The sequence below is a fragment of the Chiroxiphia lanceolata genome, chromosome Z, assembly GCF_009829145.1.
Source record: "Chiroxiphia lanceolata isolate bChiLan1 chromosome Z, bChiLan1.pri, whole genome shotgun sequence".
In the NCBI taxonomy this organism is placed as follows: Eukaryota; Metazoa; Chordata; class Aves; order Passeriformes; family Pipridae; genus Chiroxiphia; species Chiroxiphia lanceolata.
This window is the reverse complement of record NC_045671.1, coordinates 9,360,034-9,378,687: the sequence shown is the minus strand read 5'-3', so window position 1 is coordinate 9,378,687 and position 18,654 is coordinate 9,360,034. Positions and strand designations below refer to the sequence as shown.

At 44.5% G+C, this 18,654-nt stretch overlaps 1 protein-coding gene across 5 annotated transcripts in view; it reads right to left on the bottom strand.

Annotated features, from left to right (window-relative positions):
* Positions 1 to 18,654, bottom strand: part of LOC116780238 (phospholipid-transporting ATPase FetA-like) — a 94,966-nt gene that overhangs the window by 49,848 nt on the left and 26,464 nt on the right. For all 5 annotated transcript variants that reach the window (XM_032674880.1, XM_032674883.1, XM_032674881.1 and 2 more), the window contains 2 exons: positions 16,950 to 17,028; positions 4,821 to 4,879 (listed from right to left, as the gene is read on the bottom strand). In XM_032674880.1, the coding sequence (XP_032530771.1) occupies positions 4,821 to 4,879; positions 16,950 to 16,992 (102 nt within the window). In that variant the 5' untranslated portion in view covers positions 16,993 to 17,028. The remainder of the gene's footprint in view (positions 1 to 4,820; positions 4,880 to 16,949; positions 17,029 to 18,654) is intronic.

Sequence of the window (18,654 nt, the reverse complement as noted above, 5' to 3'; positions counted from 1 at the left end):
CCTCATCATGGTGGTGCAAAGGAGAACACAGAGGTGCCAAGGCTTGACAACCTCATGTCATTACTCACAGGTGGGCCAAGCACAGGACCTAAAGTCAGTCATCCTCTTTGACTACACTGTGTTCTCCTCTGGCTCAGTTCAGTAGCTGGAGCTGCTGTCTGGAAGGAAGGAGGAGAGAAGAGAAGGGCAGAGCACTGCTGAGTGGTGCAAAGGAGGCAAACTCCCTACCACTGTATTCTGTTCATTAGGGTCTCATACAACAAGATCCCCAGCTACTATGGTCAGTTTTGTCTCCCTGAGGTCTAGTCTGATGAAGAGTGAAAGACTTGGTCCAAAGGAGAATATACAGACTTCAGTGAAGCTCACATCTGGCACAGCTCAACCTTAATGTGCTTATCAGGGCCCTAATATGCCTTAAGGGCCTTGACCTCACCTGGTGTCTCCATCCACAACCCCAGGAGCTCATTTTAGCCCAGCCTTGAGCCTTCTATCCTCACCTAAGCTACACTGTAGGAGTCCCTCTCTCCAGACTGACATCTGTCCTAGTTTTCTAGATAGACCTATCCAGCTCTACCTCCTGAATGGACCTTGGACTTGTCATATAGACTACTGCTCCTTCCTGGCTCCCAAGGTGGGCCCTGGACCTGGTTCATCACCTCACCTTGTCTGGGATGGTCAGGATGGGCCCCATTACCAGCATCCTGCCTTGTCTCCCTCAGCCAGATGCTGCAGGACTGCACCCATGAGGGCTCTGCCTGAGCTGGGATCACCTCCACACGCACTCCCAGCTTGGCCCTCTTGTAGGGCAGCCCTGCTCTGGCTGCTCCCGGGCAGTGCCTCAGCTGGTCTTTATATGAATCCAGCTAACACCTTTCTAAATGCAGGTTGCTGCTGCATCTATTCCTTCATGGGCTGCTCAGACCACTTGTCACTTGATCAGATGATACTCCCTTTGGTCTTGAGCATGAAGGCCACTGGGAGGCATTTGAAGCTTGAGATGGGAAGACAGGGCAGCTGGTGCCACTACCCTGACCACACTGATAAGGTCCTTGAGGATAACCTACAAGGCATCCTTCTGAGATCAAAGAATGCAAACAGAGAAGGTGCTTCAAAAGCAGAGTCTGAATCCACTACTGGAGCTCCCTGCTCTCTGATTAAATTTCAAAGAGATAAGAACCCAGCTGCTGATCCAGCCAAGGGCAATGTGTATTGGCCATAGGAAGTTATATACATCCCTCCTATTTCACTAAAGACTTTATCAGGTGACCCGAGAAAACAAAAGCAGAATCCAAGTGGCCCCCTTGCTGCTGGTTCTGACAAAAGAATGTTTGACCCTGAATCCTGATCCAAGATGAAATTTGTCATTGACTCATAGGCCCTGAATTTCCTCTCCTATTGTCTGAAAGCCAATTTCAAAGTTGTTTTCACAGCCCTTCATGACGTCCCAGTGCAGCTGTGTTAAATTCCAATGTGAAAGCGAAGAAATAAAAGGGAACTGGGATCAGAGCAAACATTAAAAGCCTTTAGAAGAGATTTCCTTCTCAAGAATGTTGATGTAGAGCCCATCGTGGTGGACCCACAGGGCAGTCCCTTCCGTAACTGTGCTGGGGACAGTGCGGACAGACTGGGGACAGTGCAGACAGATTAAACTGACTCAGATAAGAACCTTGATTAAAGCCCTTAAATCTTTCTGTACCACATCTGCCACCCTGCTTTTCACTTTATTTACACAGACAAACCTCTTATTGAATTCAAGAAGGCTCTTTCCACTGGCAGTGTGAATAAACATGGGATTAGGACTTGACTTTTCATTTTTACTGACCTATATTGAGTCCTTTTTTGTGCTGTTCCAGGTGCCTTTGCGTGCCACTCATTCACACTTGGTTTCTGAGTCATTCCTAACTAATTTTGTCAGCTGGTGGGTAGTACCTACCTTCACACTCAGCCCTTCCAGTTAACTGCACAGCACTTTGTTTTGAATTTAGTTTTATTTTCTAACCCTCCTGCTCAGCTAGAGAGGCTCCATGGCTGGAGGAGCGTGGCAGGGACACTCTGCAGTTTAGCAACTTGTGTGTTTTCTGATGAGCTCTGGAAGGGAATTCGCCCTCTGAAGTTTTCTGCAAGTTCTGGTGTGATGGATCTGGACATGCCCTTGCACGCATTGGCTGACATGGCTTTCCACAGTGCAGCATTAGGTTCCTGCAAAGCTGGTTTCAGCATATTCAGGAGTCTCGCTTCATACCAGGAGGGCCAGCTTTCAGCAGCTGCCAGAGCTGATGTCACACACAATAGAGTTTTCAAGTCTTTATCAGCTCCTCTCTTCTCCCTTCACAGATATCCTGTAAACTTTGCATCGGGAAGGGACAAAGTCCCACCAGGGATAGCGATATTCAGGGACAACACACCCACCTCTGGTTGTACTTTCCCACTTCCCTGTTCTCACTGAGATTAAAGGAGGACAAAGCATATCTGTACCTTTGATCTATGCCTACATAATAGAGACTCTCCTTTTAGCGAAAGGCTCAAACCTTCACACCAGCTGGTATGTGGAGCCTGGCTACAGCAGTAAGGCAATACACAACAGCTCAGTTTGCATTTCCCTTTCTTTTTCCTTACTGGCCTTTCTCAGCAACTGCCTCACCCTAAAGAAACATTTACTGCCTCATCTAGCATTGTTACAAGAACCTGTTCTATAGGTTTTACGGCTAATGTCACCTTAAGTTACCAAGTAAATTAAACCTCACTCCTGCGGCTTTTACTGTCTAAAATACTTTGTTATATTGGAGGGTTTCCTTTGGATCTTGGTGGGTTTTCTTTCTCCTTGGGCCACATCCATGTGCTTAGCAGTGCAACCCCACGATGTTCAGACAAGTCTGAATGTTAGAAAGGGGCCCAAATCTGACGTTTGCCTGGAAGAGCTAACTTTTAGGAGTATCATGTGTACGTTTATGGGAGGGTACCAGGAGACTATTTCTCTTTTTGGCATCTGCAGATGCATCCAGCAATCTGTAGCATGGGATCTGAAGCAATTTATGAGCAAAGTTAGTCCTTTTCATACACCATAGGAATGTGGGGTTAAACAAACTGAACTTTGGCCAGGACTTACTGGAAATAAGCAACCCAGGAGAGGATGTACAGCCGTTACAGTTAGGGCAGTGCTTGCATCACCACCTAAGGTCTGTTAGTACCTCACCATCCACTTACCACTGGAAGGCTTGTCTCTTTTGGGGCAGTTTTCTGGATTTCCTAAGCCTCAGTCTACACTGGACTCCTGAAATCATGAGCCAGAGCTGACTAAAATGAGGGGCAGGATTACTGAAACTCACTGCCAAGTTTTAACAGATTATACTGAGCTAGCTTTTTGGCTGCCTTCACTTGAACACCTAATCATAAACTTATGGAAATTCTGAAGAGTTCTTAAAGTCATCTGCTTAAATGTGGCTATTTGCAAATCCCTGGGCATGTAAGCAATCAGCTTGGAAGCAGTGTCATGCAAAGTCAGTTTTATGAATGGCTTTTCACAGAAACAGGCTTGAAACCAGAAGAGTTGCTTGTTCTCTCTACCCTGACACCATTGCCCATCTCCCTCCTACTTTCTTGCTCCCCTACAGCACATAGCAATCATTCAATGGAAGATGACAAATCCATATGTAGTGGCAACACCCACCCCAGTATGCTATGGGCAGGTTCTGTGCAAATCAAGTGCACTTTCCCAGTCTCAAATCACCAGTCTTGATAAGACATTCACATTGCATAGTCCTTTACATATATTAACTTCCATCTGTTTCACATTCAGGACTCATGCAGCAGCTCTGGACCTTCGAAGACTCTAACCTGTGTTATGTAGTTTGTGGATGAAAAGTGACCACTGAAAACCATCCAGTTAATGTTGCCATTAGTCCAATATGTTGGCAAGTCAGACTGCTGACCTCATGAGAAGTTACAGTGTTCTAAAATGATGAGTTTTTTCAGATTTTACCAAGAAAAATACTTGTAAGTAACTGAATCATTAATTTCACCACTGGAATTCAGATATTCAGAGGAGAAAAATGCACAAAATTAATTTCACTATTAACTGGCAGCTGCAAACACTTTGAAAGAATTCAGCTTCAGGATGGCCTCCTGGAGGGGATGACCCTGGGGCCAGGCAGGACACTTCTAGTGGTTGAGCTAGTCCTCCTCCTCCTCACATTGCATCAACAAATGTTGCACGTGCTTCAGAAATCAAGTTGCTGAAGGGGCTCCCTGGCACATTAGCCTGGCACATCTGGGTCACAGCCAGCCCGTGTCAAGGCGCTCCTTGGAGTCACAGATTTAACTGCACAATGTGAACCTAAGTAGGCTGTTAAGGAGTTGGCAAAAAAGCTGGCAGGAAGCCACAAGGTCCAGATTCAAAACCTTCCTGACAAAGAGGATTTCACTCCAAGAGCTGAGGAACTGACACATTTCCTTTTATGTTTTACTTTAAATGGAGACACATTTCCACAGAAAAGTTCCCCGCCCCTCCCCAGGTTCCATTATTGAAAAGCCTTGGAGCCTGATCCTGCAAATGCTTTGACTCACAAATAATTTTCTGGAAGCGTGTAATGCCACTATGTCATGCTTTTCCAGGATCAGATCTCCTTCAACTGCCCATTTTGCAGGCTGACTCAGCAGCCATCCATTTCTGATGGTTCACCTGGCATGTGTTTGCCTGGTTTGCAGATCCATGGCTGGTGTGTAGTTCTGTTCACCCCCTAGAAACAACACTCAAGACGTGAAGCAGATGCAGCCACATCTGTGACTACATCTCCATGAAACAACATACGCTGGTTACTTACAGCATATTCAAACTGCAGATTAAAATCCCGGTTGTTTGCTTGAAGTTGTCTCTCTTCCTCTGTAAAGAAGAAGAAACTCATCAGACATGCTTGAGGGCAAGTGGAGTCAATACAGATATGAATGAAGCATCAGAAAATGAAAGCAGAGCTGCTAAAAGGCAATGGCACCATGAATCTGTGCCCTGTGCCAACTACCCCATGTCAGGGAACTGGAGAGGGTGGTGACACTGATGGAGCAGCACTGTGGACTGGTCCTATAGCACTCTAACACCCTATGCCAAGACAACTCACTGCAGTGCCAGTGCTGGTTTTACAGGTTGTAAACTCTCGAGTAAGAACTGCCACTTAACTAGTGGTGTCATTATTTCTCTCCTGCTCCATCTCTTCCCCCTGAAGTCTCTGGAGCTATTGCCATCAACCTACTGTTGGTGCCCTTCCTCCAGTACAAGTGCCTCTCTGAGCATCATCCCACAGATGGGACACCACCACTGTAACTATCATGAAATCAAAAACTACTGGAAGGGATATCAAAAGGTCATCAAATCTACCCTTTACCTCAAGGCAGAGTCTCACCTGTCACTCCAATAAATGTCATAGAAAGCTCCAGTGATGGCTGTTCTTCAAACTGCCTATTCTAGGACTGCAGTATCCTTCCCCTGGGGGAGTTTTTTTCTTCATTATCTAACATAAAATTACTTCAATTTAGGGAGGTTTTATCTTCTCCTGGGATCGTCAAAGGTGCTCTTCTTATTCCCCTCAGTTCCTTGTGCTACTTGCCAAGGACACAGAGTAGGAACAGTCAAAGGAGGGAATCGTCCCTCTCTACTCTGTGCTGGTGCAGCCTCACCTGAGTCCTGTGTGCAGTTTTGGGCACCACAGTATAAGAAAAATATAAAAGCTATTAGAGGGCATCCAAAGGAGGGCCATGAAGATGGTGAAGGGCCTAGACTGGAAGCCACATGAGGAGCAGCTGAGGTCACTTGGTTTGTTCAGCCTGGAGAAGAGGAGACTGAGGGGAGATCTCATAGCAGTCCACAGCTTCCTTACAAGTGGAGGGGAGGGTGTTAATCTCTTCTTGCTGGTGACCAGTGACAGGACCCAAGGGAACAGCATGAAAGTGTGTCAGGAGAGGTTTAGGCTGCATATTAGGAAAAGGTTCTTCACTCAGAGAGTGGCTGGGCACTGGAAAAGGCTCTCCAGAGAAGTGCTCACAACACCAAGCCTGCCAGAGTTCAAGAAGTGTTTGGACAATGCTGTCAGGCATGTGGTGTGATTCTTGAAACTGTCCTGTGCAGGGATTCTATGGTTCTGTGATCTGAGTTCATATGGTACTGAGGGCTACTCCAGTTTCTTCAGTCACTTCTTGCATAAATCTGTCAGTAATACCATCAGTCTTGCCACTCCAGTGGGCTTCCCAGCTAGTTCAACCCACTCTGAATGCAGAGTGGTCAAAATGGGCCATAGTTTGCAGCTGAGGCCTTACCAAAGCTGATTAGAGCACAAGGAACACTACACTTACTTTGTAGAGAATGCATATTATATGTAAGAATTCACCTAGAAGTAATTTAAAGTAATATCCTTATGCACTGCCAGCATGCAGAGGCTCCTCAGAATATGATCCATTTTGGCAGATCCTTTCCGGCAGAGCCAATGCCTCATCAGGGAATGCAAATCTTTAATTTTTCCTGGCTGAACTGCATCCAAATTCTTTCAGACTATTTCTCCAAGTAGCCATTTCTAACCCTATCTTTCAGTGTGCACGTAGCTCCTGCCAGCGCGTTGCCATTCACAGATGTACTAAGCATGTTCTTTATTCTGTCAGCCAAGATGTAGAAGTAAATATTGAATACCAGACTCAGTATGGGATATAGCCTTGATGGATCTCTCAAGTTTCATAATCAGTCATCAATATCTATTGTTAATGCCTTTTTTTTTCCCCTGAAAAGTCTGGCACTAACTGTACTGTGATTTTATATCAGGCATGTCTCTCCCATTTACTTGTAAAAATGCCACAAGTGACAGTCAAGATACATGGAAGCTATCTAAGGCTTTTTCAACAGCCCCCTGGCTACCACTAAAACAGAATTAATTTTGGTTTGATGCAGTTTTTCAGGACTGCTGATTGTTAATCATCTCTTCCCCCCACACACACTTCTCATTACTTTGAAGTGGTTTGTTGGATTGTTTTAACCTTTACTCAGGTGAAGCCAATCCATCTATAATTGCTCAGCTTTTCTTTTTCTCCTTTTTCAAGATAGATGCTGTGCTTGCTCTCTTCCCAGCCTCCAGAACTTTGCCTGCCTGTGCACCAGAAACTCTCAAAGGCAGCAGCACTCCTGGGCATACTTTACCTTACACATCCAACCCATTCTCTCTCTGCTGCAGCCCAAAACCTCCCCGCTTCTCCTCTGTTTTTGGCAACTATTATGTTAGATGTCTAAAGAAAAAAAAAAAGGAAAAAAGAAGGAAAAAAAACCCACAACAAAACCCCTCTGATTTCTTAGGCTTATTTGCTAGGCTTTTCTGCATTGAGCAGCAGACATAAACTGTCTTTGATCTCCCTCTTACTAGAAGGGTTACAGAACCCCAGAGACCCCAACTCTTACAGAACAACTTCTATTGCCCTTTATGTCCTTGATAGCCTTTTCTCACATTGAGCCTTTGCCACACTGTTTGTCCTGGATAAAACAAGCTGTTTTGCACCTTCTAGAGGCATCCTTCCTCTGCTTGAAGCAAATGTGGAGCTTGTGATTTCACCATTTTACTCATCCTTCTGAGCCTTTCCCTGAAAGGTGATACTTCTAGATGTGCCCTTAATATCAAATAATAACATATGTGTTCTTAAGATCAATTAATATTATCCATGCCCCTAATATCAATTATTTAAGGAAATGATAGCTCTGTTTAATTCTCCCTCCACCCTAGAATTCCTTCCCATGAGATCTCAGTTACTAGTTCTTCGTATTTACTGAAGATTTCCTTCTTGAAGTCATTTTCAAACAATTTCCTATTGTCACGTTTTCTAAGTATCATCCCATCATTTCATAATGATTCCTATTTACACTCCCTTCTGCTTTCACAGGACCAGCCAGCTCCTCCCATTCCCTCCCTTTTGGAGGGAATCAGTTCTGGAATAACCTCCTCTCTAGCTACAAAAAATTGCCCATTTCTGCACCAAAACTCTGTGCCAACTGAACAAGTCAGGCTCCTCTACGCTCCTCTCCAACTCTGTCTCTGCACAGCTAGAATTCTTCATTTGCCACCATGCCCTGCCTCTCGGAAAACTATTTTTTTTTTTTTTTCACAGAAGACTGCCCTTCTCACTTTGCAATGGCTGTGTTATTTACCCTTGTAGCATTACTCAGAGTTCTGCAATTTGTTCATCTCTTTCTTCACGCTGCATCTCAGACCACGCAGTCATACAAGGAAAACCTCTGTTAACCTTACAGAATTAGCTTTATTCTTTTCTATTAATATTCCAGCCTCATGAGTTATCACAGCACGTGTCTGCTACACCTATTAAATGATGTGTTGAGACATCTAGTTCTTCCTGTTTGTTCACTCTTGCATTAGCAAACGTCTAAGCTGTTCAGTACATTGAACTGCTATCCTTCCTCCTTTCCCTCCAATGACCCTATAGATAACACAGCATCCCTAATTTTGAAGCCATTTTTCAGATCACCATTTTTTGGTTTCTGTCTGTGGACTGTTTTCATCAAGCCCTCTAAACACTAATGTAAAGCTATGCTAGCAGGCAAATGTGCTTTTCCCCTTCTTCAGGCACATCCAGTTGTGTCAGTCACTTTGGAATCAGCTCCCATCTGCCCCAACTGGGTGATTCAGACCAACCACAGAGGCTTCATTCAAGGCCCTCAAAGTGCTTAATCCTTCACTGCTTTCCTTGGACACATTCTTCTCATCCTTCACAATGGGGAGAACAAAGTATGAGAGATCAGAGTGACTTATCTGGTGCCCCAGAGGAAAACAGAAGCAGAGCTCAAGAGGTCCAGACTCACTAGGCTTCAACTATTGAGTTATGTGCTCCTTCAGGAATCTTCCTGAGAGCAACCAGTATTATCAAAGCCGATGAAAGATAAAGCTATTTGTTACAAACAGAACTTCCCAACACTCGCATGTTTCCTGCCATACAGTAAGTGCTGCTCTTCTCTCTTCCCCAGGGGCTTCCAGTCTAAAGAAATAGCACAGAAAAGATAAATAGCATTAATGTAAATAGGAACAGATGACAGAGCTTGAAAGCCTGTTGGGCTACACAGCAGAGCCTCAGTGTCACACGCAGGCTTCTAAGAGTCTCTGAAGTCCTCAGTGACCTTCTGCTTTGCACGCAGAAACAGAAATCCAAGTGCTGCAGGCAGCAGTGTGAGCTTCTTTGCTCTTACCAGGGCTTGCTGGGAGAGTAAGGAACCAGCCATCCCCTTCCCCAGGTTGCCCCCAGGGTCTTTGCAACCAGGGCAGAGGCACTTAACACATGAATTTGAATTCAAGGGTCTCAAATGCTCTTAGAAACAAGCTGACACATGCATGTGCTCCACTGAGGAAAGGGGACCAGCTTCTCAGCACAGTGAGAGATAACATTCTCCAAATGGCTTTTATGTGAGCCACACAAATGGCTGCAAATGGCTCAGGGATGGCACAGAAACATGAAGCAGCGGGAACATGAAACAGAACAGAAATTAAAATCAAGGCACTGCATTCCCATGCCTGATCATATGGCACCTAAGGGCAGGTTTTCTAAGACAACACATTTCTGAAGGCCCCGGATAACTCTGAACCTGGTTCAAAACTGAATGGAGCCTCTGGCTGCCATAGCCATTCATCCCTCTCAGAGGCAATGTCCTTAAAGGCAAAAACATGAGACTAATTTCTAGTGATGAGAATTTAATTCTTCCTACTGGGTAACAGCCAATACCTTTGGCTAAATCAAGAAAAACCACAATAAATTGCACAGGGAGCCTCATCCAACAGCATCAGCAAGGAGAACTTTCTGTCTTCTGGCTACACCAAAGGAGAAGCACTCTGACCACGCACACAGAGAAACACTGCCTCAGTGGGTTCATTTTTACCAGCTGAGGACTGTGAGATCCTACTGCTGTGCCTCCTAACCCGGCAGTTCTCAACTACCATAGACCACGTGACTCCTTTTTGTTTTGGAACAGTTTGGACAGAAATTAAGCGTCTTGGATGATCATAATAAACAATAATATAGGAAAAGTCAAGCATTACACCAGCTTTGTCTGGAAACCATAACTCAGGGTTTTTCGGCTGCAGATCCAAGCATGCACGTCTTATCATGCCCTGTTGATTCTGAAAGCAATGAGGAAAAAGGGAGGGGGAAAGCTGTAGGGATATCAGATGAGAAGTTTTTAATTTCTTGAAACTTTTTAATATCTCTAAGCAACTCAAATGTTCTGCTTTTGCAAACTGCACTCACTGGAAAGAAGGAATGGTATTTGTGCTCCAAGTTATCATTTCACTGCCACTGAACACTATTTTAAATTATTCATCAGTGGAAACTCGGCGCACATAAATATGGCTTAGTGCCCAGTTCTTGGTCTAACCACTGAGACCAAGTCACTGGGAAAGTGCCTGTTTTCTCAGGCAGACAGTTTTAGGAGCTAAACCGCAGAATAACATCTGTATGTAATAAAATTAAACCCATGCCAAAAATCAGCTATAAATGTAACTGGCCAGCCCACCAGCCTTCTTCATTTAGGACTGCTGCACGGAAAAGTCCTGCAAAAGGTTAGACTCAAAATCTGGTCAGACAGCCTGGAAATTTGTTTCTGGTTTATGCTAAGGAGGATGTGCCAACAGCAATGCTTTTAACAGGGTACTGGAAAAGTTTTGTAGATATTGGGTCTTGTGGCTTCAAGAAATGGGAAATTAAGATCTGCCTGGTTTTGCCAAGTCCTATACAAACTAGGCATTGATACCTCATGCACGAAATGAACACAGCCCAATTAGGGGAGCGTCTGCGTAACTAACCCTGACAACAGAAGAGAGACAACACAAACTCTGTAAAAATAATAATCTCTACTCCACCCTTTAAAGAAATGACCTCAAGAGCAAAAACTCTGCCCTGGACCAGCTACAAAGAGTGGCATCCAGGAGCTGGACTCATCTCCCTGGATTCCCATATAGCATGGTTCTTAGCAAAGCTGTTACCCTTATCAAATTGTGAAAGCTGTAACATAGTTACTCTGATCCCAAGGGCACATAACTTACCCTTCTGAGACTGTAATTCAAATCTCTCCTCCAACAGGTTATAAACTGTCTCAGAAGACCTCCACCAGTCTCACATCTCATGATGTGCCTCCTGCCACCTCTTCCTGTCCTATCTTCCTTCAACTTTTGTTGTCTCCACTTTTGGGTACCTCATCATTGCTGTGTGACCCAGCTTTTGGCATCACCTCTCAGCAATGGCACAAGTGCCACCTCGCATCCAGCACCCAGGAGATCACCCCTCTCTTTGCAGGCAGAGAAATCCCAGCCGTGTCTGCTGGTCTTTGCTGGACTGTTCCTCCACGTGCACAAGTGACTGACTGAACTCTGCCATGGTGAGTCAGTACCTCTATCCTCCTCTCAAAAACAGACAATTACAGTGTCAGTTGAAAGGCAACTCCTTGGGAGAGGGCAAGTCATCACATAGTGTGTTAGGCAACTAAAATCTTTTCTCCTAGGAAGGTTCTTATACAAGCTAATAGCCAAAATCTCATTGCACCTTAAAGCAATAATTGCCCATTTTTGCAATCCTGAGAGATGAAGGAACCATGCAAGAAGTGTCTCGATTTGCAGGTGCTGTATCTGGGTAGAGACCCTGCCATTATGTTAAAGAGAATGGGATATTTCTTATAGCACTGATAGCATAGGATTTCACGTTCATAACCAGCAGTGACTTCCTGGGATCAGAGCTGCAACGAGTGAACTCTATACAAAACCAAAGCCAGGGATCTTTACCCAAGAAGCTTGGCATTTAATATGGATCAGAGGACAGGTGGGTGAAGGTAAGAGCCATATGAAAGGTCTGGAGGGTCACGGTGCTTAAATATCTATACTACACAGCCAGCCTGGGACACAGACCTTTGCTGAACCCCCATTACCTGAGTGTCAACCCTACACTGTAACCTGACCGGTGCCGGCGTGCCTGCTGCTCTGCGGTACGAAACCAAAGCCCATCCCAGCCCTGAACTGCAGCCAGAGCCTGGCAGGGTTCAGTGAGCATGGCTGGGGCAGGAGGAGCCATGAGAACACGGTGGGATGGAAATGGGGAGAGGAAGGTCAGAGCCAAGCCCAGCTCGGAGAGGGAACATGCCCAGCTGCCTGGCAAACAAACACGTCTTTTATTATTGACTCAAAGGAGGGGCTCTCCAGGGCTCCACACTACAAAACCACACATTTTTAACGTCTGGATGGCCTCTCTTCTATGGAGAGTCTCTGGCTGCTGTGGCTGGAGAGGATTTATGCTGGCAATCACTTGCATTTTCATCTGTGAAACGGAGTAGTCTGTGCTGAGTGTGAGGGATTTAATTTAAAAAAACCTGCGGCAAGACCTTACAGAGACATCACCACCAATGGGTTTAGCCCTGTTCCTTCTGCCGGTTCCTCCATTATTAAATATATTTATTATGTCCTTTTGCCTCAAAAACCCAAGAATCCTCCTTTCTCCTGAAGAAATGAAATGCAAGAGAGATGTTTTTGTGGTCATGGACTGTGTCTTTGGTGATTGGTACTGAGCTCAGCCTCCTGCTAAGCATCAAACAAACACCACACGTAGTGGAATTTCTCACACAGGTCAAACATTTCGTATGCCCCTGGTATTAAAGCAAAACGACTTTTTTACTAGCATCACTAACAGAGGGCCCACTTAGGAGATATACTGGCACACCTCCATTTTCATAGAGTAGATGAAAGGTCTGAAATAAAAAACCCCGAGGGTGAACTGGAAATATTTCTGCCTTGGGTCTAGTAAATTTTTAATATGAACATAAAGTTCAGTGTTAGATTCTGCCCTTTTCTAAAAGCAGCATTTTATATTAGCACCATAAGGGGAGAGAAAACAAGAAAAGAGAGCTCAAAAAGGAAGTCTCAGATTGGCCCAGCATGTACAACACTTGTGGTCAAACAGCACTCTTGGGATACAGGCCTGGAAGAACTGCTAGATAACCTTAAAGCAGAAAATATTCCCATTTAGGTTTTTCTGGGAAGGGACAGAGCCCCTTTCCCCACCTCTTGCAATAACACCAGTTCTGGTTTTCCTTCCCTTCCTACTCCTGGTCATGTCTCACCTACCTGTCCTGGCCCTGGACAGAGGTGGGGACTCACCACACCTCAGAAATGCCTGGCAACAGACTATTTCTCAAGAAGCACGTACATCTTTTCATGTTTGTTTCAGTCCACTCAGAAGGAAAGTAGGCATTTTTCAAATATATAAGCAGTAGGAATTGTCTCTTCTTCATTTTGGAAAACTTTTAATTTATTTTTTTTCCTTCCAATTTTGGCTTAGAATTTTATATCACTTTGTATCCTTGTTTTATATGTAACAGTAGTTCACAATATTTTGACTGATATCAGCATGTCAAAAAAAGCAGCTGAAATAGTCTTTTGTTTTTATTTTAAAAACTACTCTGACAGTGACTGGCTGGCACATATAATTTCCTTTACTAGAAAACAGTATCTCCTAGACCTGCTGGTAATGCCACAGCTTGACACAATTGCACATGTTGTTAATAACAGCAATACACAGTGATAGGAAGTGATGCAAAAAATCATAAAAATAAATACAGCTCTGAAACGAACTTTGAGAAGTTTTTCAATTCACAGTTATTTCCCTCATGGGAAATTAAGTAAAAATAAATATATTTTTCATACTCAATGTCTATTGTGGTGAGACATTTCCTATCAGATCAGAATGGGAATCCCAGAAGGCAGCTGAGTTCGATGTTCTGTAGAGCCAGTCGTGGGCTGCCTTCTCTATGAGCTGCCAAGCTCTGCCCAGAGCCTTCTGTATGAACTGCTCAAAGCCCAGTTGCCCTGGAGAGCAGGCTGTCCCCAGCAGCAAGAAGGAAAACTCAGTGAAGCTTTCCAAATGCCCTAGCTCAATTTATAACCTTCCTCTTCCTCTCACAGCGCCCCTAGTCTGGGCTTATGGAGACGAAGCTGCAGCAATCACTTCTCTTCCCTCTTCTGCAAGCACACGCCTTGGCATAATGCTATTTGTGAAGATGAGTTCCCCCTGCTCCCTATTTCTTTTTGTTTCATAGACAGTACCTGACTATCCCTATCCAATGCTGAGTCAAACTGCCATGGGGTGAAGCCAGTAAGCAGAGATATTCCACATTTATTAGCCATCTCCCACTTTCCAGACACTCGATGAACGAAAAGTGTCCCCCTTCTTCTCTGTTTCACCCATGTTTATTGTAGGTCAAACCTCAGAGTAAACGATCTCTGGCATCTTTTCCTCAGAAACATCACTTCTTATCTAAGAGGTGTACTTTCCTGCTTCCTCCTGGAAGAGCTTCACCAAGGTCATCCAGGCACTGGTTTCCTCCAGGCGTCTTTGTGTATCTGACATGCACTGAGTTTCAGTTACATCCCTAATTACTTCTATAAAGAACTTAAACTATAAAAACCTGACTCTTCTCTCCAAAAAATTTAGACCATGTGACCTGTCTTCCTAAACTATACCTTATCCAATTTTCCCTGCATCTCAGCTCATGTGAGAACTAGGTCTTGCTGTGGAGAAACATTGGTTCTCATGGGAGCAATCCTGATCCCAGGTTCAGCACCCAATGCCTGAGGTAATCCATTCCCTCCCATGAAAGTCATACCTTTGGTAAGGTTAAATGTCATCCAGCTTTGTTTGTGGAACAGAAATTTGGTCTTTGAGCAGTACTGTCCCTCTGAAATGAGCACATGGGATATTCCCTGCAGAAGAGCCTTGCCTGCTCTCAGGGAGCACTGTCCTTTGAACTTCTGCAAACACAAAGGCTTTTAAACTCTTGGATTAAAATAGCACTTCAACACTGGCATTTGCTCCAGTGAAATGTTTGCAAGGAGCAATCACAGCCTTTTCAGCTTTTGGGAAGCAAGGCAAAATAATTAAAAATAAAAGAGGAGGAGAAAACACTCTTTTAGCTTCCTGTTATGGAAGCTCCTCACTCCCTGATCACCCCAGATTTCTTTATCTTTCTCTGAACTTCCTCCAGTTTGCATTTATTGGTTTTGAACTGGTGATCAAATGCGAAAATAAATTATGTTTCCCTATAAAATGTGGGGTTTATATCTAGGAAGATCTGAGTTTCTTAAACACTAGGTTGAAGGGGCGGGCTAAACATTTCCCTGGTAAAACACACACAAAGCACAAAACTTTCCTAATATAGCAACAAAATCTTTTTGATAATCAGAACAGCTACTGCATTACAAGTGGGGATTTCCCGAGTGGACAGTGGTTCACAGACAAACCTGTGCTCCCTCATCTGCAAAGCCAAGATGGAGAAAAGAGATGTCAGGCTGGCAGAGACCCTTCCCTGGGAGCAATCACTACCTCCCCTCCTGGGACTATCAGAGCAGCAAACGGATGCCCCTGTGCTAACACCAGGGCTCAGAGTCTGCCCTGTGCCAGGAAGGGGAAATAGCAGCACAATTGCAAAAATAAACCCCTGGGAAAAAGCTATTCAGTCCTCTGAGCTCAGAGAGGCTGGAAAATAATTTCATGTCAAAACACGAGTAGGGCAATAATCTCTGCATTCATCAAATACAGGGAGGAACACTCTGAAAGGAAAGGCTTGAGACTTTCCCTCTTCACCATGTCTGCATCCCTGGATCCCTGACCAGGGATTGCACAAGGGGCCTGGGAGTGGAGTGATAAGTCACAAGACTTGTTTCAGTGGCTCCTGCTGCAAAGCCTGATGGAAGACACACCCTAAGAGGCTGAAAAGGGATATGACAGTAGCCTTGCTATAGGACTTCTTCCAAGCATTCCTCTCTTCAGGGATTTCTGCTGCAAAGTCCAGTAAGAATTGTGATGCAGAGGATGGTTGTTGACTATCTTCACACATTTATTTGGATGCCACATGGAGCTCACATGGAGGAATTACAAAAGTTCCTCCTCCACAGTTAGTGTTGCCCTCAGCAGCCTTCGGGTGGTCTCAGGGTGCATCTCTGTAAATTTGCCCTTCCTCCTGCATCTCATTGAAGAGAATATCTGGGCCATTGCCATCATAAAACAGAATCATACAATTGTTTACGTTGGAAAAGACCTCTAAAATCAGCAAATCCAACCATTAACCCAGCACTGCCAACTCCGCTACTAAACCACATCCCTGAGTGCCAGATCTCCACTTCTTAATACCTCCAGGGACGGTGACTCCACTGCTGCCATGGGTAGCCTGTTCCAATGCTTGACAATCCTTTCTGAAAAGAAATTTCCCCGAATATACAATCTAAACCTGCTCTGGTGCATCTTGAGGCCATTTCATCTCATCCTGTCACTTGTTACCTGGGAGAAGAGACTGACCCTCACCTCACTACAATTTCCTTCCCTGGCTGTTGTAGAGAGCAATAAGGTCCCCTCTGAGCCTCCTTTTCTCCAACCTAAACACCCCCAGCTTCATCAGCTGCTCCTCGGAAGACTTGTGTTGCAGTCCCTTCACCAGCTTCATTGCCCTTCTCTGGACACGCTCCAGCACCTCAATGTCTTTTTTGCTGTGAGGGGCTCAAAACTGAAGACAGAATTTGAGGTGTATCAGTACATTTCATCATCAAAAGACTGCATCACGCCACTGCACTGTTCATTGCTCATCCACACACTCCCATAAAAGATTCTTGTAAGAAACCATCAGAACTCAACTTCCCCAGAGCAATCATGTGCCATGACAGGTGCATAAACTTTGCAGCCTGTTCTGCTCCAGACGTGCCCCCCGTTCACTGGCACACAATCTGCAGCACTCCTCCAAGGGAGTATGAAATGCAGGAAAAGGAAAGAAAGTGTGTCTTCCCTCACCTGCTCTATGGGTACAGGACATGCTCCCAAACATGATCTCAAGGACTCACATGTGTGCTGTATTTCTTACCTTGTCACCCATGACAATGGTATTATCAGACCACACTCACCTTTCAATTTCTTCTTTCCAAATTTTAATTCAAATAGAGACATCCCAAAACTTTATTTTAGTCCAACTCCATGGAACTTCTGCAAGAGAAAAGAGAAGGCAACTCACAACACATACTGTAGCACATACATGTAATTCTGTGACCGTAAGATGGGAGAAACAAACTCCTAGGCACCATGGCCAACAGCTACAGTTTATCATCTAGAATGTTTTAAATGCAAAACAATCTTAGGTTTTCAGCTTTCACGACATGAGTGTGGGCCACCTTACCTTGGGCATGTTGATTAATTCATCTTCTGACATGGCACAAAGAAAAGGCTGGTGTAGGAGAGACTGAAAAGGACATTCCCACTACACTGGTGCTATATGAAAAGGAGAAAAAGCAGTGGGCTTGCACTTAAGGTACAGACGAACTGTATGACTACCCAGAGCAAGACCAGCCTCCCTAAAGAGGAGGAAGCAACGGGAAGCACTGGTTTCCTGTACATTCGCCTGTGTTCAACATGCGCTGGCTCACACTGTTGTCCACTGTTGGTTACTCTCTGTGTTGGGGTGGACAAGAATAAAATTTCTCTCCCACTGTCTTCAAACCACTTGGCCCAGAAGCCTAAAGCCAGGCACCAAAAGTGCATATAAGTCACCGAATATATCCTGACAGCCAGAGGAATTGAGCGTTAAAAAAAATCACACCAAAACCAGTTGGCAATGGAAGTTCCAGTGTTCCAATCATCACACAAGTTTATTTAAAGGACTTGAAGGTGATATTGGTGCTGACAGCCTAGAGGATCTGTGAACATGAGAAAAGCCAGCATTGCCTGGCATGCCTGGCTGACCAGGAGCCTGAATCAATAGGAACACCATGCCAGTTGCTTAAGTGGTCAGTGAGCCAAGCTGAGACATTTGAGGGAGTCACAATCCATCCAGAACAAGTTTTCTAGGTGACAGATGTAGCTTTTGCACTTTATCCAATGCTATCCGTGCTGACCAAGGGCTCCTAAGGAGACAGATATAACAAATACGTAATATTTTGGAAACATGCACATGCCACTGCCCAAATGCGAGCCTGATACAACATCACCAGTGCAAGACTGGGCTTCATGTCTTTTCAGAAAATAAAAGTAAAGTTTAAGGAAGTCTCTACAATCCTTGTACAGGTCAAATATCTGCCCAGATATCTACTTCAGATGCTAAAACAATTTTATTGTTATTTTTAACTATTTAGCAGCTGCAATTCAGTGAGTCTGAGACAAGCCAAACAGCAACAGGTAAGCTTCACCCAGCCAGGTAAGTGCTGCACACCCTGAGTGCAGAGCACCTTGACACTCACTGTGGGGTTTGGGAGCCCTTCCATGCCCATTCTTCTTGGAAGAGATCATTTTTTTATTTACTCATCCAATTGTTTCTGCTCACCACAACAAATGCTTTTCCAACACCTGTCCCTAAAATTTCTCTGCCCACGGAGCTAAACCACTTAAAGTTACAATATACGTCACAACCTAAAGCTTTCTCAACACTGCTGACCAAACTTACTTTCCATCCCTGACCTCAGTCTATTATTTTCAACATATTTCTTTCATGTTTTAGAATTCCTATGAAGTCTTACAAAACCCTACTAAACTAGGACAGATAGTTCCGCATAAGATAGAGGACTGAGACACACCACACACACACACAGAGGTAAAGACCTCAGATTTCCTAAAGCACCA